Below are 22484 nucleotides of genomic sequence, written 5' to 3' on the forward strand. Positions count from 1 at the left end.
CCGCAGCCCCCGGAGAAACGGCGTTCACAGTAAGACCAACGCCTCATTTGTCTCAGCCAATTAAAATGGGCAACATACTCTATTACATTGGAGCAACTTTAATTTTCTAATTGTGCCTCTTTGCATCTTATATTTCTGACACCTTCCTTCCTATATGAGACATCTGTTGTTTTATTTGCTCCTCTCCTATATTAGTATAAGTTATTTCTCTTTTTTTATTCTTCCAAAAGATACAAATGGAATTGTCCCCACCCTAATAGTGTTTTAGAATTGGGGATTAGAGTGGGAGAATAAACTATATTTTCTTTTATTTTATCCCATGAGTTAAATAGAATAAAAAATAAACTGCCCATACCTCTTAAAACCACTATTAAAAGCTGTGAAAATAAAGCTCAAATAAATTAAAGCTTGCAGTATTCTCTTTGTGACTTGGAAACAGTACATGAAATACTGGCTAGATTCCCACCTTACTCTAAGCCACAAAGTCCAGAAATGCTAGATTTGCACAACATGAGGTGCCAAAACCATACAAATCATACTATAGTTTAACACAAGATGTGAAGAGCTACTGACTCCCAGCTCTTTAGAGCTAAAATTCATAACTGTAAAGGTCTTGCAATACAGTTCTGACATCTTAGGAAAATACTGCACTTTGGACACTGTCTGCCAGAGTTTACTGCTTTGCCCAGGAGAATAACAGATGGAATCTTTTCTTGATATTCATACTTGTTATCCGCATACAATAGATCCAAAGTGCAATTCAGACATTTTATGATGTTGCAGTGTAAAGCTGATCAAATTAGGATGTTTCAGCTTCAGCCCATTGAATATAATAGTTCAAACATTGCTTCAGAGAAATTAAAATATTGAAGAGAGATTGGGAACATAATTGTCTTTCAGAATAAATTTATATACTTTCTTTTCAAATAGAAATAATATTACTTGTAATGTTAAATAGCATATTACAAGAAAATGCAGTTACTATTTACAGCTTTATTATCAATCTGACAGAATAAAGAAATGAAATCCAAATTAGTGCCATATGGAGTTACTATTTATCCATATGTGCAATGAAATGTGTTAATACAAAGTTTAGGAAAGCATTCATCATTTTAAATCACAAAGCCATATCTATCACTACAAAAGTGATTTTAATCCCACAATCTTAAATGTACTCCCTAACACATAAGATTTTTCCACAAGCATTATCAGCTATGGAGTCATGACATTTTGAAAATGTACATATATAATCCAATTTTATGAAGTAAAATTAAAGTAAGTCACTATTTAAAAAGTGACATTATTACCTAATGGGATACATGTTTCATATTGTGAATGATGCTTTATAAACGCTATCAAAATATTTGAATGCAGTTACTTCTTGGTTTTAACAAAATTCTGTGCTTCTTTGAGAAGCATGTCCATATCTTCACCATCATTGTCTTGAAAATCTGGTTCCCAATCAGAATCTTCGTCAGTAGGATCACACTCTTCCTCCTCTTCATCATCTATAAAACTGTCATTCAAGTTGTATTCATTTGCTTCACCATCATCACTGTCATCCGCAAGAACACTTCTTACTATATAATTTTCAACAATAAAAAATAAAATCTTGGGTTTCCATGTCCAATGCAAAATGAGAGTAATATACCCCGTTTTATAAACTAAATGTTATAAGTTCATACTTGATGTTCAAATAAATTAGTTTTTTACACCAATATGGAAACACAATTTGGATAGGTGAGAAACGATAGTTATCCGAAACTGCATGAAAATATGTATACAGTATTAAACTGATGCAGCTTTGCCTCTTCAATCTACTTAGTGAAACAAGAGAACAGGTCCACTGGTATCTCATCGTATTTAATAATGGGATCACTCCAGTTTAATGCTCTTCAATGCAAACCACTCAAATTCTGATTTGGAAAGTATTTGATCTTATCTCAATTTCTAAACAAATTTGAAAATCCATTTTTATGCACAAAAGCTAATTGAATTGATTGTCACTATTCCACATTGATAGCCACCAAATTCCTCTCTGACTTCTTGTGGCCTACTGTTATGAAAGGCAATAAAAATGTTTAACTAATATCATTAGGAATTATTGAGTCTGTCATCTGCACCTCTATAACTGTCTGGTTTGGTTCTGCAACCCAACAAGACAGACACAGACTTCAGAGGATAATTAGAACTGCAGAAAAAACAATTGCTACCAACCAGGGGTGAATGCTCCTGGTTCAGACCGGCTCGGGCGAGTAGGTAGCAATGCCGGCGGGCAGTTCGGAGAACCAGTAGCAAAAATCCCTGCCCCCGCCCCCCCATGCCCAGCTGAGCCGTGTGATCATCAGAGGCTTTTTTTCTTTTAAATGGCTCTGAGGAGCCAAGCTCTGACAATCCCAGCTGAGTTGCCTGCTAACCGGTAGCAAAAATCCCTCACCCCCCCTCCCAGCCTCCAGCTTGCTTACCTTAGCTGCTGATCGCAACGCCTGCCTTGCTTCACTTGCTGTAATACCTGCAATCCATTGCATCAGCAAGCAACTGAATCTCCCTGCCTGCAATCAAGCTCAGCGGAGAGCAGCTCTATCTGCCTGCCTTGTACCTTCTATTGCAGGGGTCTCCAACCTTGGCAACTTTAAGACTTGTGGACTTCAACTCCTAGCAAAGCTGGCTGAGGAATTCTGGGAGTTTGAAGTCCACAAGTCTTAAAGTTGCCAAGGTTGGAGACCCCTGTTCTATTGGGTAAGTTTTTTCCCCTTTGGGAGCTTTAAAAAAATAGTTAATTGGGGATTTTTTTAGTTGTTCTTTTTTTAGACCTAGCCATTTAAAGTTTAGGAAGTTTTAAATTTAGCTGCTTTTATATAAAAATAAATTAAAATAAAATAATATTTGTGCAGCTTTCTGAGATTTAGTGTGTTTCTGTAGTGTTTCACTCTAACTACACAAACAGACAAAATCTCACAAAGCTGTATGTGGAATTTTGTGTGTGTAAAGTGTGAAAGTTGTTTTTTTTTGGGCTTCTTGTGGCTGTGTGAGGTTCCTGCTTGTTGCGGGGGCCATTTTGGGTCTAGCACAGCTGCTTTTACATTGTGGGTGAGCCAGTTGTGTTGTGTTGTGTTTTGCAGGTTAAAAAAGGGCAAAGAAGTGACATTGACTTGGCCACACCCACCCAGTCACCTTACCATCAAGCCCGCCCACTAATTAAGCCACACCCACAGAACCGGTAGCAAAAAAATTTAGATTTCACTCCTGCTACCAACTTGCCTTCCATTGAGGACCTGTATACTGCACAAGTCAAAAAGAGAGCTGTGATTTACATTTACAGACTCCTCGCATCCTGGACATAAACTGTTTCAACTCCTGCCCTCAAAATGACGCTATAGAGCACTGCACACCAGAACAACTAGACACAAGAACAGTTTTTCCCAAACGTCATCACTCTGCTAAACAAATAATTTCCTCAACACTGTCAAACTATTTACTAAGTCTGCACTACTATTAATCTTCTCATCATTCCTATCACCCATCTCCTCCCACCTATGACTGTATGACTGTAACTTTGTTGCTTGTATCCTTACGATTTATATTTTGTTTTCTGATTGCTTATTTGTACCCTATGAATATCATTATGTGTTGTACCTTATGATTCTTTTTTTAAAAAAAATTTGATTTATATGCCGCCCTTCCCCGGAGACTCAGGATGGCTTACAATGTGCTCAGCAATAGCCTTCATCCTTTTGTATATTTATACAAAGTTAGCTTATTGCCCCCACAACTGGGTCCTCAATTTACCTACCTTAAAAAGGATGGAAGGCTGAGTCAACCTTGAGCCTTAGCGAGATTCGAACCTGCAGTAATTGCAGGCAGCTGGTCTTAATAACCAGCTTAATAACAGGGTGCCTTAGACCACTGTACTACCAAGGCTCTTGATAGTACAAGATGAACATAATCTTTTCTTTTATGTACACCGAGAGCGTATGCACCAAGACAAATTTCTTGTGTGTCCAATCACACTTGGCCAATAAAATTCTATTCTATTCTATTCTATTCTATTCTATTCTATTCTATTCTATTCTATTCTATTCTATTCTATTCTATTCAACTAAAACCCATCTGAACTTTTTTTTCTGAGTCTAATATTCACAGTTTTACCAGCCAGTATTTCTTGCTGGCATTGCCAATAGCATATAGACAAATTTTACTCTTCTGGAGAAGTAGTGATTTGTTAGTAGTGAGGACTTGTAGTACTATTTTAAATATTAGCTGGCATTGTAACAATAATAATTACTTATGGAAAATCTGGTAGTTTTAGATTGATATTTTTAGAAATTATTGGCCTAAAAGCGTATTTTAATCTCAATGTCTTTGGTTTTAAGTTCCACTTTACAAATCAGAAATTTACAAACTACTGAAACAAAATAACTTTGCACAGTACTAATGATAATTAGACCTTACACATTCAATGTAATAGATGGGATATTATCATATTTAAAAAATTCTCATTTAGATGAGAAGCCTCAAGATATGTATATATTGTACTATTCTGGGTTAGTCAAAGCTGTTTTTAAATTTTTTGTCAGTTTAATTTTCTTTCCTAAGGCTCTCTTGAAAAAAAAAAGAATTACTATACAGGTAGTCCTCAATTTACAACAGTTCATTTAGTGACTTTTCAAAGTTACAGTGGCACTGAAAAAAGTGCACCCCCTTGATCATGTGATCAAAATTCAGATCCTTGGCAACTGGTTCGTATTTATGATGGTTGCAATATGCCAGAGTCACATGATCAGCTTTTTTTCAGACAAGCAAAGTCAATGGGGAAGCCAGATTCACTTAACAACCGTGTTACTAACTGAACAACTACAATAATTCACTTAACTATTGTGGCAAGTAAGGTTATAAAATGGGGCAAAACTCACTTAAGAAATGTCTCACTTAGCAACATAAATGTTGGGCTCAATTGTGGTCCTAAATTGAGGAGTACCCTGTATACAAAAATGATTCAATTTCCCAAGTGTGTCAGTATGAATTTGTTTTTTTTCTCTAAAGATACATACAAGTCAGATATCCTGGAATGAAAACTCTCTTTGAAGCATTCCTAAGAATAGCCTTTTCAATTTCCTGTATCACAATATATAATGCAAAACTACTGCGGCAGGACTGCAGAGACTTTAGCCAAGTCACATAGTTCTACCAAGAACATTTGAAAAGGATTATGTGAAATGCAAAACATCAGCTCTAACTTTTGATAAGCTTTTTAACCTTCAGAAGAAATACGAGGAAGCATTAGACAAGTGAGTGAGTTGATCACAATTTTGCTCTGGTAATCCCATTTTACTTTTCATTCATCATTTTGCCTGAAACGATATAGTTGGCAAGAACAGGCAGTCGGGGACAGAATGTGATTACATCTTCTACTATCTTAGAAAAGAGAACATCTTGTATGCTGGATGATGAGAAACTCCAAGTCCTCTTTGTTGCATTCTAATGTAATCAAGACTTCTTTCACTCGAGTTGTTTTCTGCCCTCTCTATCCTTTCATAAGTCTGGCTTCCTCTCTCCTCACCACTGGATCACTGCTTCCTCTACAGTACCAGTACTTAAATGGAATGTAAAGAAGCATAATCTTCTTTCCTCTTCTTGCCTGCTTTACAATTTCAAGAGCAACTGTCCCTTTCTTTCCCTCTGCAGAGTGAAACAAATAATCTCATATAGTCAATTTTGTCTCTTTCCGTCTTATCTAGCTCTATTTGAACGTTACTTCTTTGAAGCACCTTCAACAGCTAACTATTGAATTGCTAATATACTGTATTTTTAATAATAATAATAATAATAATAATAATAGTAATAATAATAGTAATAATAATAGTAATAATAATAGTAATAATAATAGTAATAGTAATAATAAAACTCAATTTCCATAAATCCTTTGATTTCATTATTTGTTTTATGTTCTTTTTCTACCAGGATGTCAACTTTGTAGCCTGACATAACCTGAATTCAAGTTGCAGAATTCAAGTTGCTATGGGTAATTATTTCTCTAGTACAACAGTAGTTCTCTTTCTAAGAAACATACCCCAAAATTAAATTATGTGATTAAGTCATGGGTGGAAGTTTTTAAAAAAACAGCAGCAACAGTGCACTTATCTGATTATGTCTCTTCAACAACTTTTTCAGCTATCAAAATAAGCAAATTTCAAAATGTTTGTCCCACTTCTAGAAAACATTTGTTCACTCTTACCATAGAACTTTTAAGTTAATTCTCATCCTTCTCAGCCTCAGTTAAGTAAATTAATTTTATAAATTAATATCATGTGTGCTAAAGATGTTTGGGGAAAATACAAATTCTCAGTTCTTCCTTTCCCAATAAATTTATGCAATAAAAGTGCTATTGGTAATTTGGCTTCCAAATAGTAAGTTACTTTAAAAAGTTGTATGTATTGTGGATATTTGGATACATTACAGGTCATTTCTATAATTGCTAAGATGTTTCACAGCTAAGTCTACAAAGCCACAAGAAACTTATTTAAAAAGGTCACTATTTCATGTTATTATGCTCAAACTGCTTGCAAAATAAACCAAATGTCAAATCCAAGCATTACATTACATTACATTACAATAAATTAATCTCTTTTTACCTAAGAGAACTGGTATACTTACAGAAATGTTGATCTACATGAACATATTAAAATATATCATTATTCACATAAGGGGAACTTCTTTAAGGGTATACAGTTTAGTCTTCAACTTATAACCACACTCAAGCCCAAAATTTCCATTGCTAAACAAGGCAGTTATTAAGTGAGTTTTGCCACATTTTATGGGTTTTTCTGACACAGTTTACTGAATCACTGCGGTTGTTAAATGAATCATATGGCTGTTAAATGAATTCTCCATTGACTTTGCTTGTCAGAAGCTAGCTGAAAAGATTACAAATGGTGATTCCATGACCTTCGGACAGTGTAACTGTCATAAATTTAGCCAGTTGCCAAGTGCCCCAAGTTTGATCATGAGATCATACAATAATTTTATGTGTGAAAAACAGTCATAAGTCACTTTTTTCAGTGCTGTTATAACTTCGATCACTAAACGAATGGTTGTAAATTGAGGATTACCTGTACAAAGCACATGTACCTAGCACATCCATATAAAGTTAGGAAACTGAGAAAAATGAACTTCCTTTCTAATTTTATAGGGTATCTGAACAGTATCACCTATATAAACAAACTAGGACTTCCCCTCGAAGCCATTTTATCTTTGTTTTATAATGATGGATTTAGTAATTTTTATACTAATTTATCTGGGTAGGATGGTGACCAAAGCTAATTACTGAATTCATCTATGCTTATAGGCCAGTGCTTTTTGAAAATGTACAGAATCTCACCTTTTCTTGTAACTTTTGATCTTGTCTGCCTTCTTTCAGATTCTAGAGAAAAGAAAAAGAAATTATTACCAATAAAACAATCCAAACTGCTATGAAATTTATTAAAGCTGAAAACTGAAAGAGAACACCTATAAAAATTCTCCTACTTATCTGCACCTCTTTGGAGGAGTTGTAACCATTCTCATATCGTCCCCAAATCGCAGGAAGAGGTTTTGTAACTTCTTTTATTTATTTTGGTTCACTGAACAGCCAAACATGTTCTGTATCAGGGCTCTTCCAGTTTCAGGTTTTTTTACCCAATAAACCAATCACCTTATGCATCCATAGTGATATTTAATTTTTAGGAAAGATGCATCAGTAATTCTTGAAAATTTTATTCCTGACTCATACCATAGCCACCAGTTTGACATTCCATTCATTTTAAAAGCATTTAAGGAGAACACCTGTTTATGACAGATGGGTCCAAGTGTACATTCTAAACACTTTACAAAGAAGCAAACCCGTCAAAGGGCAAATTTCATGGAATGCATGTGACTATAAAGTAAGAAGTTGGAGATGGGATGTAAACATTGCTTTGCAATTGGGAAACTGAAAGACAGGATTCAAACCATGGGAAGTGATGACAGCTCTTGGCCTGGATGAACTTGATTGTTCATACTTGAAAAGAAATATGCAAATAGTTAAGTACCTAAAATTGATACTAACACCACTGATTTTTACAGGAAACAGCAGATGATAGGACTTTGGGAGAAAACAATTGTTTTCTTTTTATCACAGTTGACAACTTTAGAGGTTAAGAGCTTGCAGACTTCATCTCATGCCAACTTAGGTTATAAAGGAGATTGAAGTGTTTTTAGAATGAAAGAACCAAAACAGATCTTTTTGCCTCTTACTACTAGGGGACTGTATTACTCAAATTTTGTCAAGATTTGTAGCAAAAAGGAAAGGGGCCTCATACTGTTTTTTATTGGGATTAAGGGTTTGAAATACTCTACTCTGCCATGGCAAATTCATACTTTATTGTTTTCAAGCTATTTCTATGGACACGACTGGAATATAGCTGGCCAGAGACACTCACACAGGTGGGGCTAATAAACAAAAGCATCCTGGCAACAAAAATTACATAATCAAAGTCCCACTCCTTTTTCATGTATCTCATCCCATATTTTTAAAAAGGCTGTCATGCCCATCATCTTGATTTTTTATACCCTTCTCCTGCCTGCCAAAGTTGCCTCGTATCTTTCTTACTATATACAGTAAGCTCCTTTTTTATATATTGATAATGCAATAGTTTTACTCCAGTCACAAGAAGAATAAAATCTGTGTAATTATATTTAATATATCAGGATATTTTATATGGAGTGCAAATGTGTTACTATAATTATATAAAAACTGTCTAATTTAGTTTTTTAAATCCCTGCTGCAAAATCCTTGATAAGTATCTAATTCCACATTAAGATTAGGATCTGGTCTAATTTTTGTAGAGTCTCACATACAGCTTTGCTCCCTAAAATTTTGGCTCATATTAGTTTTCATTCACAGTTGCCTGAGTTCTTTAACCTTGTAAATTTATGTCATTATGGAAGGCAGCTAGTAATCTACAGCAGCTTTAAATTTTACAGCTTAACAGCTACCTCATTTGGTTCTAAGAAAGTTTGGTTAAACCTAAAGCAATTCATCCTTGACAACAGAATTCAGTTATATTTTAAATATAATTCTCCACTCTTATCATAACTGACCAGCTTATCCTTCTCCCTTGCCAATTGCTTAGTTAATACATTTTGCCAATTTATGGATAAGTCCTTACATCTGCTTGATTTAATATTCTGCTGGATGCAAAAATTAACAATTTTGCCATGAATTCTTTTTGTTTGGCTTAACCATTGGACCTAAAAGTGTTTATAGTAATTCAAATGTATCGTAGCTCAGAAGAGAACCCTTTTTGTTAGCTGGCAAGTAATTTGAGATTTCCAGAATGCTCACCAAACTTGCTTCAAATGACACTTCTGTTCAGTCTTTAATATCTGTTAATTTTACTAAAATACACTATATTTTAATGTATTATGTTAGTAATTTTAACAAGCAACATTATTTTTGATTGTTTAATTTATAGTCAAAAGCCAAATCAAACTATCTTGAATTTCCAAAAATCACATCAATTCCCATTCCAGCAGAATTGCGCCATACTACAGAAGCAACAACACTTCTACCTCGGCACAGTCTTTTTTTTTTTGCAAAAAGTTTTTTTTTTTTTCCCAAACATACAAATTACATCTTTTCGGAACAGAGCTTTGATCCGGTCATCAATTTGTTCAATTTTTTGTCATCTTTAACAAAACTTTATATATTCTATTTTGCCATAACACGTATTTCTTAATCTTAAATCACATATTTCAACTAATAGAAAAAGTTTACTCATATTTACTTAATCAATATAATTACCCTTCTATTAACCCACCTTAAATCTTAATTCAATTAATACCTAATAATACATTTCACAATTCTTACCCTAAATCCTCACTATTAACAATACAGTTCAAACATGTTTATATTCCAAAGTTATTTCCATTTCTAAAACTTCCTTACATTTATTACTTTATGTAATGCTCATGAAATCTTTATTCCATTATTACTTTATCAAATTTAAATCTTATCACTAATCTTAAAAATATAGCAATTTAACTTTTAAGCATAGTTCTTAATTCAAATAATGCTATTTAATAGTTTCCCAATTATTTCCCTAAATTCTATCTATTTAACCATACCATTTATATGAACATCAATTAAGTAATTTTTGTTTATAAATCATAATCATATATTATTTCAATTTTTTTTTTTTGCTTAAGTGAAAAATGTTCAAATTATTACAATTGTTATATGTATTTAAACAATATCCCAATTATTATAGCTATCAATTTTCTCAAATGATACCATCCATCTTAATAAAAATTAATACATTATATCCATTGATATATTTTCTTTATATAATCTAATTCAACCTTTTCTTTTATCATTCCACTGTTAATCCCAGTGTAATCATCTTTATACCATTGTTAATCCCAGTGTAATTATCTTTATTTTTTCACTGTTAATCCCAGTGTAATCTCTATCGGCACAATCTTTAGTATTTTACCTCATTAGTTACATTAAGAAAGATCTGTTCTTCATATACATTAGAATAAAAGCATTTTACCTGGAGGAGCTGTGTGTTTATATTCCAACTTGTGCTGTGGATTTTTTCTGCAAAGAGAAACAGTTAGAGAAGATGAACCTGAGTTTCCATCTAGTCACCTGAAATTTCAAATGAAAAGAAAAATAAAAGACAAAGCAAACAATTCTTCATCTTTGTTTCAAAGGGAAGCACACCAATTATAATCATACTGGAAGTATGATTTTCTCATTTTGAAAAAATAACTTTTGAACCATTCATTTCCTAGGGGAGTGGCAACTTTAGCCAGTTCTATCTTTACTGGTAAAGCTTCCAAGTATTTCTCCATCTATCATAGGCTCCTATGCCTAAGATTTCTCCTTGATGAGTAATTGGGCCGGGTGGGGGGGCCAAGAGAAGTAACTGTTATCCCTTGATTTTTGTCATTATTGGAGGCTCCATAAATAAAGCAATGGAGAATTTTTCTTTGCTGTAAGGTATGTAATAGATTTGCCGGGGTGGGGGGGAATAAGTGAGTTTGACTTGCTGTTCTTCAGCTTTGAGGGAAGAACAATAGGTTTGCCCAGTGTGGATGGTTGAATGCCATCTACTGAGGCTTGAACCATTAAACCCAACTTTGCTGAGGATCCCAATAGAAGGTCAGTTAGATGGCTTTTGCACTGAAATTATTATTATGGAATCCAAAGCTGTTGAAGTCACGATAAGACTTATTTCCTATGATGGGAAGTAAGAAGAACAATCCATTGTGACCTTTTAGTGAGCTACTGGTAATGAGCAAAAGCCTTGGCTGTGTCTTTCTGCTAAATCAATGAAGCAAAATGAATGCTCATTAGTGGTGGAAAATTTTCAGATCCTCTTTCTGAAAGGCATTCTTGTTGCCGTAGGCACCTCAGTGTAACAGAATTTCCTCTGCAGGAAAGTCAATAAAAAGTTAATCTAACCTCTGAGGAGATTATGTTTGCAATTAAGCAGTTGAAAGTGGGTAAAGCTCCGGGGACGGATGGCTTGACAGCTGCTTATTATAAACATTTGCAGTTAGAAATGGTGGGACCACTCAAAGAATTATTTACTAATATACAATCTGGAGGAGACGTACCCCCATCTTGGAGGACAGTTTATATTTCTCTGATTCCAAAGGAGGAGTAAGACCACACCCAGCCAAAAAATTATAGGCCCATATCACTCTTAAATACAGATTACAAGATTTTTGCTAAAATATTAGCAAATAGGTTAATGACAGTCATGCAACAAATGATTCATAATGATCAAACTGGTTTTATAAATGGTAGACAAATGAAGAGTAATGTAAGGCAAGTTGTTAACCTATTGGAGTATTTGGGGAAGAACAACCAAATCCCTGCAGTGCTGATATTTCTTGATGCAGAGAAAGCATTTGATCGATTGAATTGGCAATTTTTATTGAAAATAATAGAAAAGATGCAGTTTGGAGAACATTTCACAAAATCTATTAAGGCAATATATCAGAAACAAACAGTGCAAATAATAATTAATGGTAGTTTAACAGATACTTTTAATACAGAAAAAGGAACAAGACAAGGATGCCCTTTGTCTCCATTATTGTTTATCTTGACTTTGGAATTTTTGTTAAGTAAGATACGTGGGTTGGACAAAATAAATGGAATTAAGATTAGGCAGTATGACTATAGATTACGAGCATTCGCAGACGACTTGGTTGTTACTTTAACCCAACCATTACAGTCGGTTGTAGGTCTAATGGATATAATTAATCAATATGGACAAGTATCTGGATTTAAAATAAATGCAGGGAAAACGAAGATAATAACTAAAACTTTGACTACAAATCAAAAAGAAGAATTAGAAAGATTAATAGGATTTGAAATTGTAAAAAAAGTTAAGTATTTAAGGGTCTCTATTATGACATTAAATGCGAAATTATTTAAGTATAATTATGTTCCGTTGTGGCAAAAAATACAGAGAGATGAAAAACTGGAAAAAAATACAATTATCCTTGTTAGGAAGAATAGCAGCAGTAAAAATGAATGTTTTGCCTAAGTTTTTGTTTCTTTTTCAAATTATACCAATACTTAAAAAAGTTGAGAATTTGAAGTTATGGCAGAAGGGTATTAATAATTTTGTTTGGGCAGGGAAGAGACCGAGAATAAAACAAAAAATAATGCAGGATATACGTGAAAAAGGAGGTCTCAAAATGCCTAATTTAAGACTATATTATGAGGCAGCTGTCCTATCAGCAATGAGTGATTGGATGAATTTAACAGAAGAAAGAATATTGAATATTGAGGGATATGATTTGGTTTATGGGTGGCATGCTTATTTATTATATGATAAGAAAATGGACAAGACTTTTAAAAGTCGGGACTTCCGGTTTGGTCTCCGTCGCCGACAGACAGTCTTTCTTCGGACCGCCAGCCCCGTTGCCTGTTAGAGCCGCTTCGAACAAGGAGAAGCGGCTCGGAAAATTCCAAATCCTTGAGGAATCGTGAATAGAGCCGGCGAGAGTCAGGTAGAGCCCCTGTGAAGCCCCAGATAGCACCCCTTTGCTTCTGGGGAGGAAACAGGCGCGGCTCCCTTTTCAGCTCGCCGAGGCTCCGGACAGCGAGGACAATTCTACACATCGTAGAACAAGGCGGCAGGACCAACCTTTTTATCGAAAACAAAGTGAATTCTCCAAAAACAAACAGGGTGGAATCGGAACCTGAATCACGAAACTGCAAGTACTCATACTAGCCCTGTAACTAACTTTAAAATAAAAGACTGAAAGTCTCTTGAAAATGGCGCCCGGCTTCAATGTTAACGAGAGCTGAAAGCAAAAGTGGATTTGCATAGCTATTTCAACAAGTTACAAAGTAGCATTGTCTGTAACAAGTGAAGGAAAAGGGAATCTCTTTTAAAACAAGCCTGATTCTGTTCTAAGTTCACCTTTAATCTGACTAAACCTGGGGAATTTTTCAGAGGGCTTTGTGGAGGAGGAAAGGGAAAAAAGACTTCCTTTTTTGAAAAAGCTAGACTACGAGGCAGAATGGTTTCTAAGCAGACTAAACAGGATGTGAAGGCGGCAGGGGCGGGATCCCCCATACACAAGCCTCAACAACAGCCTCCCAGCCAGCAGAGCCAGAAAAAAGAGATTGATCTTGAAAATTGTGTGGTAAAGCATACATGAGAGGGGTACTCATTTATATGAACTCTAAACATAAACTAAATCGACAAAAGAAAAGATCTGAAATGGAAGCAGAAATAAAGAACAAAGAACAGTTACTTATAAAAAATCCAACAGATGAAAGAATACGAGGAGCTATAAAACTTCTGAAAGATCAATTTCAAATGCTTATGGCGGAACAAACAGCAACAAATTTACAATTTGCGAAACATAACACATTTTGTAACGCTAACAAACCGGGCAGATGGTTGGCTTATACACTAAGGAAGAGGCAGAGTACACGGGTTATTGATAGTATTGACAGTGGAGGGAAGGAAATTTCTCAACAAAAATTAATTAAAGAAGTTTTTTTAGATTATTATACCAAATTATATGCTAAAGATGATATACAGAATGGACTTATAGAGAAATATTTAGAAAAAAGAAGAGTTACAAAAATATCTAGTCAACAAAAGGAGAGAATGAATCATCCTATAACAGCTGAGGAGATTATTGCCGCAATTAAACAATTGAAAACAGCTAAAGCACCAGGGACGGACGGTTTAACTGCAGTGTATTATAAAACTTTACAAGCAGAAATGATTGAACATCTTAAAGACTTATTTTGTAGTATACAACAAGGGGGTAAAATACCCCCATCATGGAAAACAGCTTATATCTCATTGATACCGAAAGAGCAAGTAGGTCCTAAAAAACCTGAGAATTTTAGACCAATATCTCTTCTGAATAATGATTATAAAATATTTGCAAAAGTATTAGCCAACAGGTTGATGCCAGTTATTCAAGAGGTGATTCATCATGATCAAGCGGGATTTATAGAAGGCAGATATATGAAGGATAATGTAAGGCAAATTATAGATTTACTGGAATATCTTGAGAAGAATAAACAGATCCCTGCAGTGCTGGTTTTCCTGGATGCGGAAAAGGCCTTTGATAGAGTGGACTGGAACTTTCTATTAAAGACTTTAAGAAAGATGGACTTTGGGGATCAGTTTATACAGGCGGTTTCAGCAATTTATCAAGAACAAATGGCACAAATTATTATTAATGGAAGTTTGACAACAAATTTTAGTATTGAAAAAGGAACAAGACAAGGTTGTCCGTTATCCCCATTGTTATTTATTTTAACATTAGAAGTCTTGTTGAACACAATACGGGACTCGAGTACTTTGAAGGGATAGTGATAAGGCAAGAGGATTACAGAATAAGGGCATTTGCAGATGATCTGGTTGTTACCCTAACACAGCCGATGGAATCAATAATCCAGATGAAAGACATTATAGAAGAATATGGTATGGTATCAGGATTTAGATTGAACCAGAAAAAAACTAAGATGATAGTCAAAAATATGACACAAGATCGAAAACAGGAACTAGAAAGCAAGGCAGGTTTTGAAATAGTACCAAAGGTTAAATATCTAGGAGTTCAGGTTGCAGAATCAAATATAAAATTGTTTCAAAATAATTATGAGATGTTGTGGCGAGAGGTACAAAAAGACATGGAGACTTGGAAAAAACTGCAGCTGTCTTTACTTGGAAGAATAGCAGCAGTTAAGATGAACGTTTTGCCAAGATTTTTTTTTTTTTGTTTCAAATGATTTCGGTGCTTAAAAGTGATAAACAACTGAGAGAATGCCAAAGTGGAGTGAATAAGTTTGTATGGAATGAGAAAAAGCTGAGAGTTAAGCTGAAAATTATGCAAGATGTTCCAGAAAGGGGAGGCCTTAAACTTCCAAACCTACAACTATACTATGAAGCAGCAGCTTTGACGCAAGCAAGTGATTGGTTTGGAAGGAAAAAGACTGGAATATTGAATATAGAAAGCTATGATCTTGAACTTGGTTGGCATGCATACTTATTTTATGAGAACAAAGTGGATAAAGTATTTAAAAGCCACATACTTAGAAACTCTTTGATGAGAGTTTGGAGGAAGCACCGACTCAAATGGGATTATAAAATACCGCTATGGCTGGATCTTGGTCATATCATGTGGAATACAAATATAATGTCACTCGGGGGGGGGGGTTATATAAAGAAGTTCTTTTTACAGATGCGGGCAGATGGCAACTGAAGACATTAGAAACGCTGTTGGAAGAAGGGATTAATTTAACTTGGCTACAGTATAATCAACTTCAATTGAGATGAAAAGAGGACCAAAAAACTGGTATAATGATGCATGAAGAAGAATTGGTTAGACATATAAAAGAGAAAGGTCCAATGCATATTAAAAAGGTTTATAATGTTTTGCTAGAAAGGGACTCAGAAACTGAACTGGTTAAAGATTGTATGATAAAGTGGGCACAAAATTTTGCAGAACCAGTGATGTTGGAAACATGGGAAAAAATATGGGTTCAGAATGTTAAATTTACACAGTCGCAGAACTTGAGGAAAAACTTTTATAAAATGTTTTATAGGTGGCATTTAGATCCTAAGAAATTATCGTGTATGTATCCTAATGTTCAACCAAAATGCTGGAGATGTGATTGCTTAGATGCCACATATTACCATATGTGGTGGACTTGTAAGAAAGTGAAGGCTTTTTGGATAAAAATTTGGTGGGTTATGCAAAATGTTTTGAAGAAAAAAATTCAGTTTTCTCCACAATTGTTTTTATTGGGTATAGTTAAGGGTTTTACATTGGGTGAAGTAAAGCTGATATTGTATATGATAACAGCAGCGAGATTACTGATAGGTCAATATTGGAAAAATGAAGCTATGCCCACTATTGAAGAATGGACTTTGAAGATGGCCAGTTTTGCAGAGATGGCGAAGATTTCAGCATATCTAAAAGATCGGACACAAGAGACTTATGTATGGGAGTGGAAAAAGTGGATAGATTATGTGCAGAATAAATATCAAACTAGGAAATAGCAGATAGCTTTTAACTGAATGTATTATATAGGGATAGAATAATTGAATTTTGTGAAGTTGTGAAAAATACACAGGTGGTGGAGGGGTTCAAGTTTTATAAAATGTGATTTTGATTTGGATTATATTTTGTGGAAGTCCTGGGGGAAGGGGAGGGTTAGGGGGGGTTAGGGAGGGTTGGGGGGGGTCAGGGAGAGTTAGGGGGGGAAACTGGGGAGAAAATGTATTTGTAAAACTTTTTCAATAAAAAAAAAAAGACTTTTAAAAGTCATATATTAAGGAATGCTCTATTGCGTGTCTGGAAAAAGTATAAGTATAAACTAAACGAGAGGTTACCATTGTGGGCAATATCCAGACACGCGATAGAGAATATAAGTGTAGAGCAAAGGCAGGATGTGATTACATATAAAGAGCTTCTTAACAAGGAAAGAGGTATACTACAATTAAAATCTTTGAATCAATTAAGAGAAGAAAGGACAATTCGAACATGGTTTCAATATGTACAGTTGCAAGCTAGATGGAGAGAAGATCAGAAAATTGGTTTTCTGCAAAATGAGGAGAATCTGGTAAAACAGATTAGAGATCAAAATCAAATGCACATAAAAAGGTTGTATAATGCGTTGGTAGAAATAGATTCAGAAACGGAGTTAGTTAAGGACTGTATGATAAAGTGGGCACAAAATATTGAAGAACCAATAATGATGGAAACATGGGAAAAATATGGGTTAGAAATGTGAAGTTCACGCAAGCCCAAAATTTAAGAGAGAATTTTTATAAAATGTTTTATAGATGGCATCTGGATCCTAAAAAGTTAGCCTGTATGTATCCAAGTGTGCAACCTAAGTGTTGGAGATGCGAATGTGATGATGCCACGTATTATCATATATGGTGGACATGTAAAAAAATTAAGGCATTTTGGATAAAAATATGGTGGATTATTCAAAATATTCTCAAAAAGAAGATAAAATTTACTCTGGAGTTCTTTTTGTTAGGCATAATTACAGATTGTACTGTTATAGAGACTAAGTTGATTTTAAATTTAATAACAGTAGCCAGACTCTTGGTGACACAGTACTGGAAGAAAGAAGACTTGCCTACTATTGAAGAATGGACACTAAAAGTAGTGAATTTAGCAGAGATGGCCAAAATTTCAGCGTATTTCAAGGACCATTCAAATGAAAGATATATATTGGAATGGAGAAGATGGATTGACTATATTCAAAACAAATATCAGACTAATTTTACAACTAATTGTTGTAATGATTGTTAAAACTTTTTAAATAAAAAAAGTTAATCTTCCAGAGATAAAAAGAATCAATAAATTCTGCATGACACCAAAGACAAAAATGGCAAACAAAAAGAAGAATCCAGATAGTATAGCTGATATGTAAATCAAACAAAAACTGAAGGGATAGACAAGAATTCTACCCAATAGCACATGCTCTAAAGCAGGGGTGTCAAACTGACGGCCTGCGGGCCAGATGCGTCACATCCATCACAGCTCCGCAAAGGGGAAAAACATCACTAAACATCACATGACGGCAATGTGGTGCTGTGAGTTTGACACCCATGCTCTAAAGGGTTAGCTTTCAGCTAAAATATTCCAAAATTTTAGAAATTTCCATCATTGTTTTGTAAAACAGCATCATCCCAGATATGTCATATAGAAAAGCCACAATGTAAAATCAAGTTTTAAAAAGCTTTGAATGGGAGGTAAGCAACTGTTTAATTAAAAAAAATACTGGATAATTGTCCTTTGTAATACACATTTTTTTAAAAATGTACTCTATGGAACTTATGCTTTTAAAATATGGCCCACCAAGACTCTTTGTAAAAGATAATTTGCTGTAAAGTGTAAATTAAAAGTAGGACTTAGAACCAAAAGAATTGGAATATATAGCAAAATTCTACTTGGTCAAATCACTTAAGCTATTTTATCTCTCAGGTATGAAGAACACCCACCACAGGTACCTTGCAGATGCTCCACCAATCCCACCTAACTCAGAAGAGATTGGGTTGCCCTAAACAGGGCTACTGGCCAACACTTGGAAAATGCAATAAGGATGGAGAAATAAGCCTTTCTCACTACTCTTATTGTCACAAGGTAAGCTCCAACAAAGGCTCTCACTTGTGTCTAGCTGGATTCACTCATACAGTATTTGATTGCAATTGTTATAATCTCTTCCAGCAACAGGTTGGGTGAATGGTCTTCACAGCTTTTTGCTTTGGTATTTTTTCTGTGATTTGAAATCTTGTATTTTAGATTTTTTAGGTTGTAGTGAACCTTTAATAACAACTTAGATAATCATATGTAATGTTTATCCAGGTAAAAAGTTGGGTCTACACAATTCCCATAAATAGAGGTAGTCCTCAACTTACAACAGTGGAGCCCAAAATTTCTATTGCTAAGTGGGACATTTGTTAAATGAGTTTTGCCCAATTTTGCGACCTTTCTTGTCATAGTTATTAAGTGAATCACTTCAGTTGATAAATTAGTAACTCTGTTGTTAAGTGAATGTGGCTTCCCCATTGGCTTTGCTTGTGAAAAAGTCACAAAAGATGATTACATGACCTTGGAACACAGCAATACTCATAAATATGAACCAGTAGCTAAACCTCTGAATTTTGATCACATGACCATGGGGATGCTGCAAAGGTCCTAATTGTGAAAAGCGGTCATAAGTCATATTTTTCAATGCCGTTGTAACTTTGAACAGTCACTAAACGAACTGTTGTAAGTCATACCTGTATACGTGCTACGTTTGAGTCAATCAGTAGAAAGTACATTTGGCATTTCTCAATGCCATAACATGCAAATGAAATATTTATCATCCAAACTTTGAAATTATTCTAAATGATCATTCTTACCTGTAACAAGCTGTTCCATAAGGACATTCAGGCCTATCATTATCAACCTGAGTTAAAGCTTCTGAGTCATAATAATCACTATCACCAGGGTGACTAAACTGCTGGAAATGTATAGGATTCTTTCTGTGAAATTTAGAAATACTACGTCAACAATCAAGATATATTTCAAATGTATGCAGCTGGGAGAAATATAACACCATTAATTCAGTTAAACTAATGCAAAGGACAATAAAACAATAAAAACTAGGAGGAGTATATATTACAAAACTATTTCAACTAAAATTAAAGGAAGCAAATAGTTCTTTTTGAAACCTACCCTAATTGGGTTAGCCAAATAGAACTGTATGCCAATACGAGGGAATTTCATAACAAAGGTAACTGCCTCTAGTCGCTCTGTAAGTGAGATAGGTGATCTTATGTTTGATATATACCGTGTTTCCCTGAAAATAAGACTCTTGTCTTATATTTTTTTGAACCCTGAAATAAGCTCTTGGCCTTATTGCCATACGCTCAAAAGCCCGATTGGGCTTATTATTAGGGGATTCTTGAAGCCAAGAGGAAAGTACGTGCCAAATTTCAAGTTTGTAGTCTTTATCATTCTGGAGATTTCATGCTGAGCAAGTGGATTTTGCTTTTATATTTTTTATATATTTAGATAAAATAAATTAAATTAAATTTTCTGGAGACAGAGAATACACTGTCTCTCATAAATCTTATGTTAAATAAGCTTGAAACAGTGTAAACTGAAAAGGCAGTAAATTTTTACAGAATTATAAAGCTCTATATTGTATTATCTCTCTCTCTCTTTCTATCTATCTGTAGCATCCATCTGGCAATGCTAGTCCTGATGAACACATGAAGAATAGCAATATTGTGCATTTTAAAACTCAGACAAATTTCTCTATCCTTCCAGCTCTCCAAGCTCTGAATGTACTTGTTCACAGTGGATTTGCTATATTTATCTACTGCACTGGAGATCAAACCTGATCAAAACACAGAAACATCAGTTAAGACATAGACTTTTACCACAAGATGTGGAGCTGGCTACCATTTTGGCTGACTTCAAAAAAAAGATTGAACCAATTCAAGGAAGTCGTGGGGATCACTGGCTATTGGCCTTGATGGCAATGTGACTGCCTCTGAGGGCCATCTGCTGGGAGACTAGTAGGCTTCCTTGGGCAGTTGGCTAGCCACTGAGAGAACCAACTGCTGGACAAGATGGAACAGGGCTCTAATTTAACAGGATACTATTTATGTTCATCTATTCTTATGTGGTATTACAATATGCATATAGATTGCATGCATATACAGCATGCTTGTAATACCATGTAAGAATCACATATGGAAACTATGTGCCTCCCTATGTGATTGGAAAAACTTAAAAGTGAAAACACAATCTGATATTATGCACTTCTCCTAGCACCTGATTTTGCTCAAGAGTCAATAGTTAATGACTATCTTTTAATTGCTTCAGTCTACTTTTCGTGTGCAAAGAGAAACAGCTCTTCAAGAGGCATTCTACCTTTTCCTCTTCCCTACCATTTATTCTAAAAGAATGAGAATCAACTTCACCTTGAGAGAAGTGTTTTTACAGCATTTACAAACAGAAGCCTCTTAAGATGCAACTATATATGACTAAATACTCTTTATTTGTAATTGTGTTATTGTTACAAAGAGACAAACTGTTTTGACAGAAAACTCAAAACAAACTTCTTATGCAACTAATTGTAGTACCCATAAACAAATACTAGTAACAGCCATACACATTTCCATGGAAGTTATTTAAGAGTTCAGAGATGTTTTTCAGAACAATAAATATAAGGTAGCTCCAATGGTATAAATTATTTTGATAGGTATATGAAATCAAATAAAATGGCTGCAATAATAATTTGATGCATTCCATTTTTCTTAAATACTTTCAATATACAAGTAGTTCTTGAATTAACACCACACGGGACTGGAACTCTGATCACTAATACAATTTGATGCAGTTAAGTGAATCATCACATGATCTTGACAAACTTTATAACCTTTTTTGCCATTGTCATTAAGTGAATCCAGCTTCCCCCATTCACTTTGCTTGTTGGAAGCCAGCTGGGAAGGCTGCAGAGCAATCACATGATACCAGGATGTTATGACTGTCATAAATACATCCCAGTGCCCAAATGGCAATCAGATGATTGCAGAGACACTGCAATAGTCCTAAAAAAAGGGACTGAACTTAAGTCATGTTTTTCAGTGCTGTTATTAACTGTTCAGAAATAATAACAGCACTGAAAAACATGATTTAAGACTGCTAAATGAATATTCTTAAATCGAGGATTACCTGTATAGATAGTTCTTTCCCATATGTTTCTTTATAAAGAAACTCAATCCATTTAGAATAAAATAAGTAGAGAACCATCGTATTTCAATATTTTGTTTTGCATACCATTTCTTCCAGTCTAAACTTCTGGAGCAGTTTAAACTTTGTGCATACTGTATGAACAAACTGCACTTATCATTTATAGAATATAGAGATTCTTAAAAATTACTGAACATTACTTTGAACACTGATGTTCTTTTCCAGTATTACACATGTAAATTACACATCAGCACATCATGTAACTGCAATACTGATAATACTGAGTAAACTGTGCATCGCAATATTTCAATTCTTAGATACACAGTATTCTCAGGAAAGGATCTTGGAATTGCATATTAAAAGAACTTAAATTTCTGTTTTAAAAATGTGAGAAGGTGAACGGCATTAATCAATAGATACAAATGAAAGTATGCTAAACAAACTCTCAAGTTGTATAACTGTTAGTGCCTTAAAGGAGCCCTGGTGGCTCAGTGGTTACAGTGCAATATTGCAGGCTAACTCTACCCACAGCCAGTTCAATCTTGATCGGCTCAAAGTTGATTCACCCTCCCATCTTTCCAAGTTCGGTAAAATAAAGGCCCAGATTGTTGGAGGCAATATGCTGACATTTGTAAACTACTCAGAGAGCACGTTGGAATGGTAAATAAGTCTAAGTGCTATAAAGTTATTTTTGCATTAAC

General features: G+C 34.6%; 1 protein-coding gene across 2 annotated transcripts in view; it reads right to left on the minus strand.

Moving 5' to 3' along the window:
- Positions 1-889: 889 nt before the first annotated feature.
- APLF (aprataxin and PNKP like factor) overlaps positions 890-22484 on the minus strand; it is a 35080-nt gene continuing 13485 nt past the window's right edge. For both annotated transcript variants that reach the window (XM_070933065.1, XM_070933063.1), the window contains exons 6-9: positions 19440-19562; positions 10572-10618; positions 7379-7420; positions 890-1580 (exon numbers count right to left, since the gene is read on the minus strand). In XM_070933065.1, coding sequence (XP_070789166.1) covers positions 1375-1580; positions 7379-7420; positions 10572-10618; positions 19440-19562 — 418 coding nt within the window. In that variant the 3' untranslated portion in view covers positions 890-1374. The remainder of the gene's footprint in view (positions 1581-7378; positions 7421-10571; positions 10619-19439; positions 19563-22484) is intronic.

Source organism: Pituophis catenifer, unplaced genomic scaffold (genome assembly GCF_029215685.1).
Source record: "Pituophis catenifer annectens isolate HBS135680 unplaced genomic scaffold, rPitCat1.0.hap2 SCAF_1, whole genome shotgun sequence".
Lineage (NCBI taxonomy): Eukaryota > Metazoa > Chordata > Lepidosauria > Squamata > Colubridae > Pituophis > Pituophis catenifer.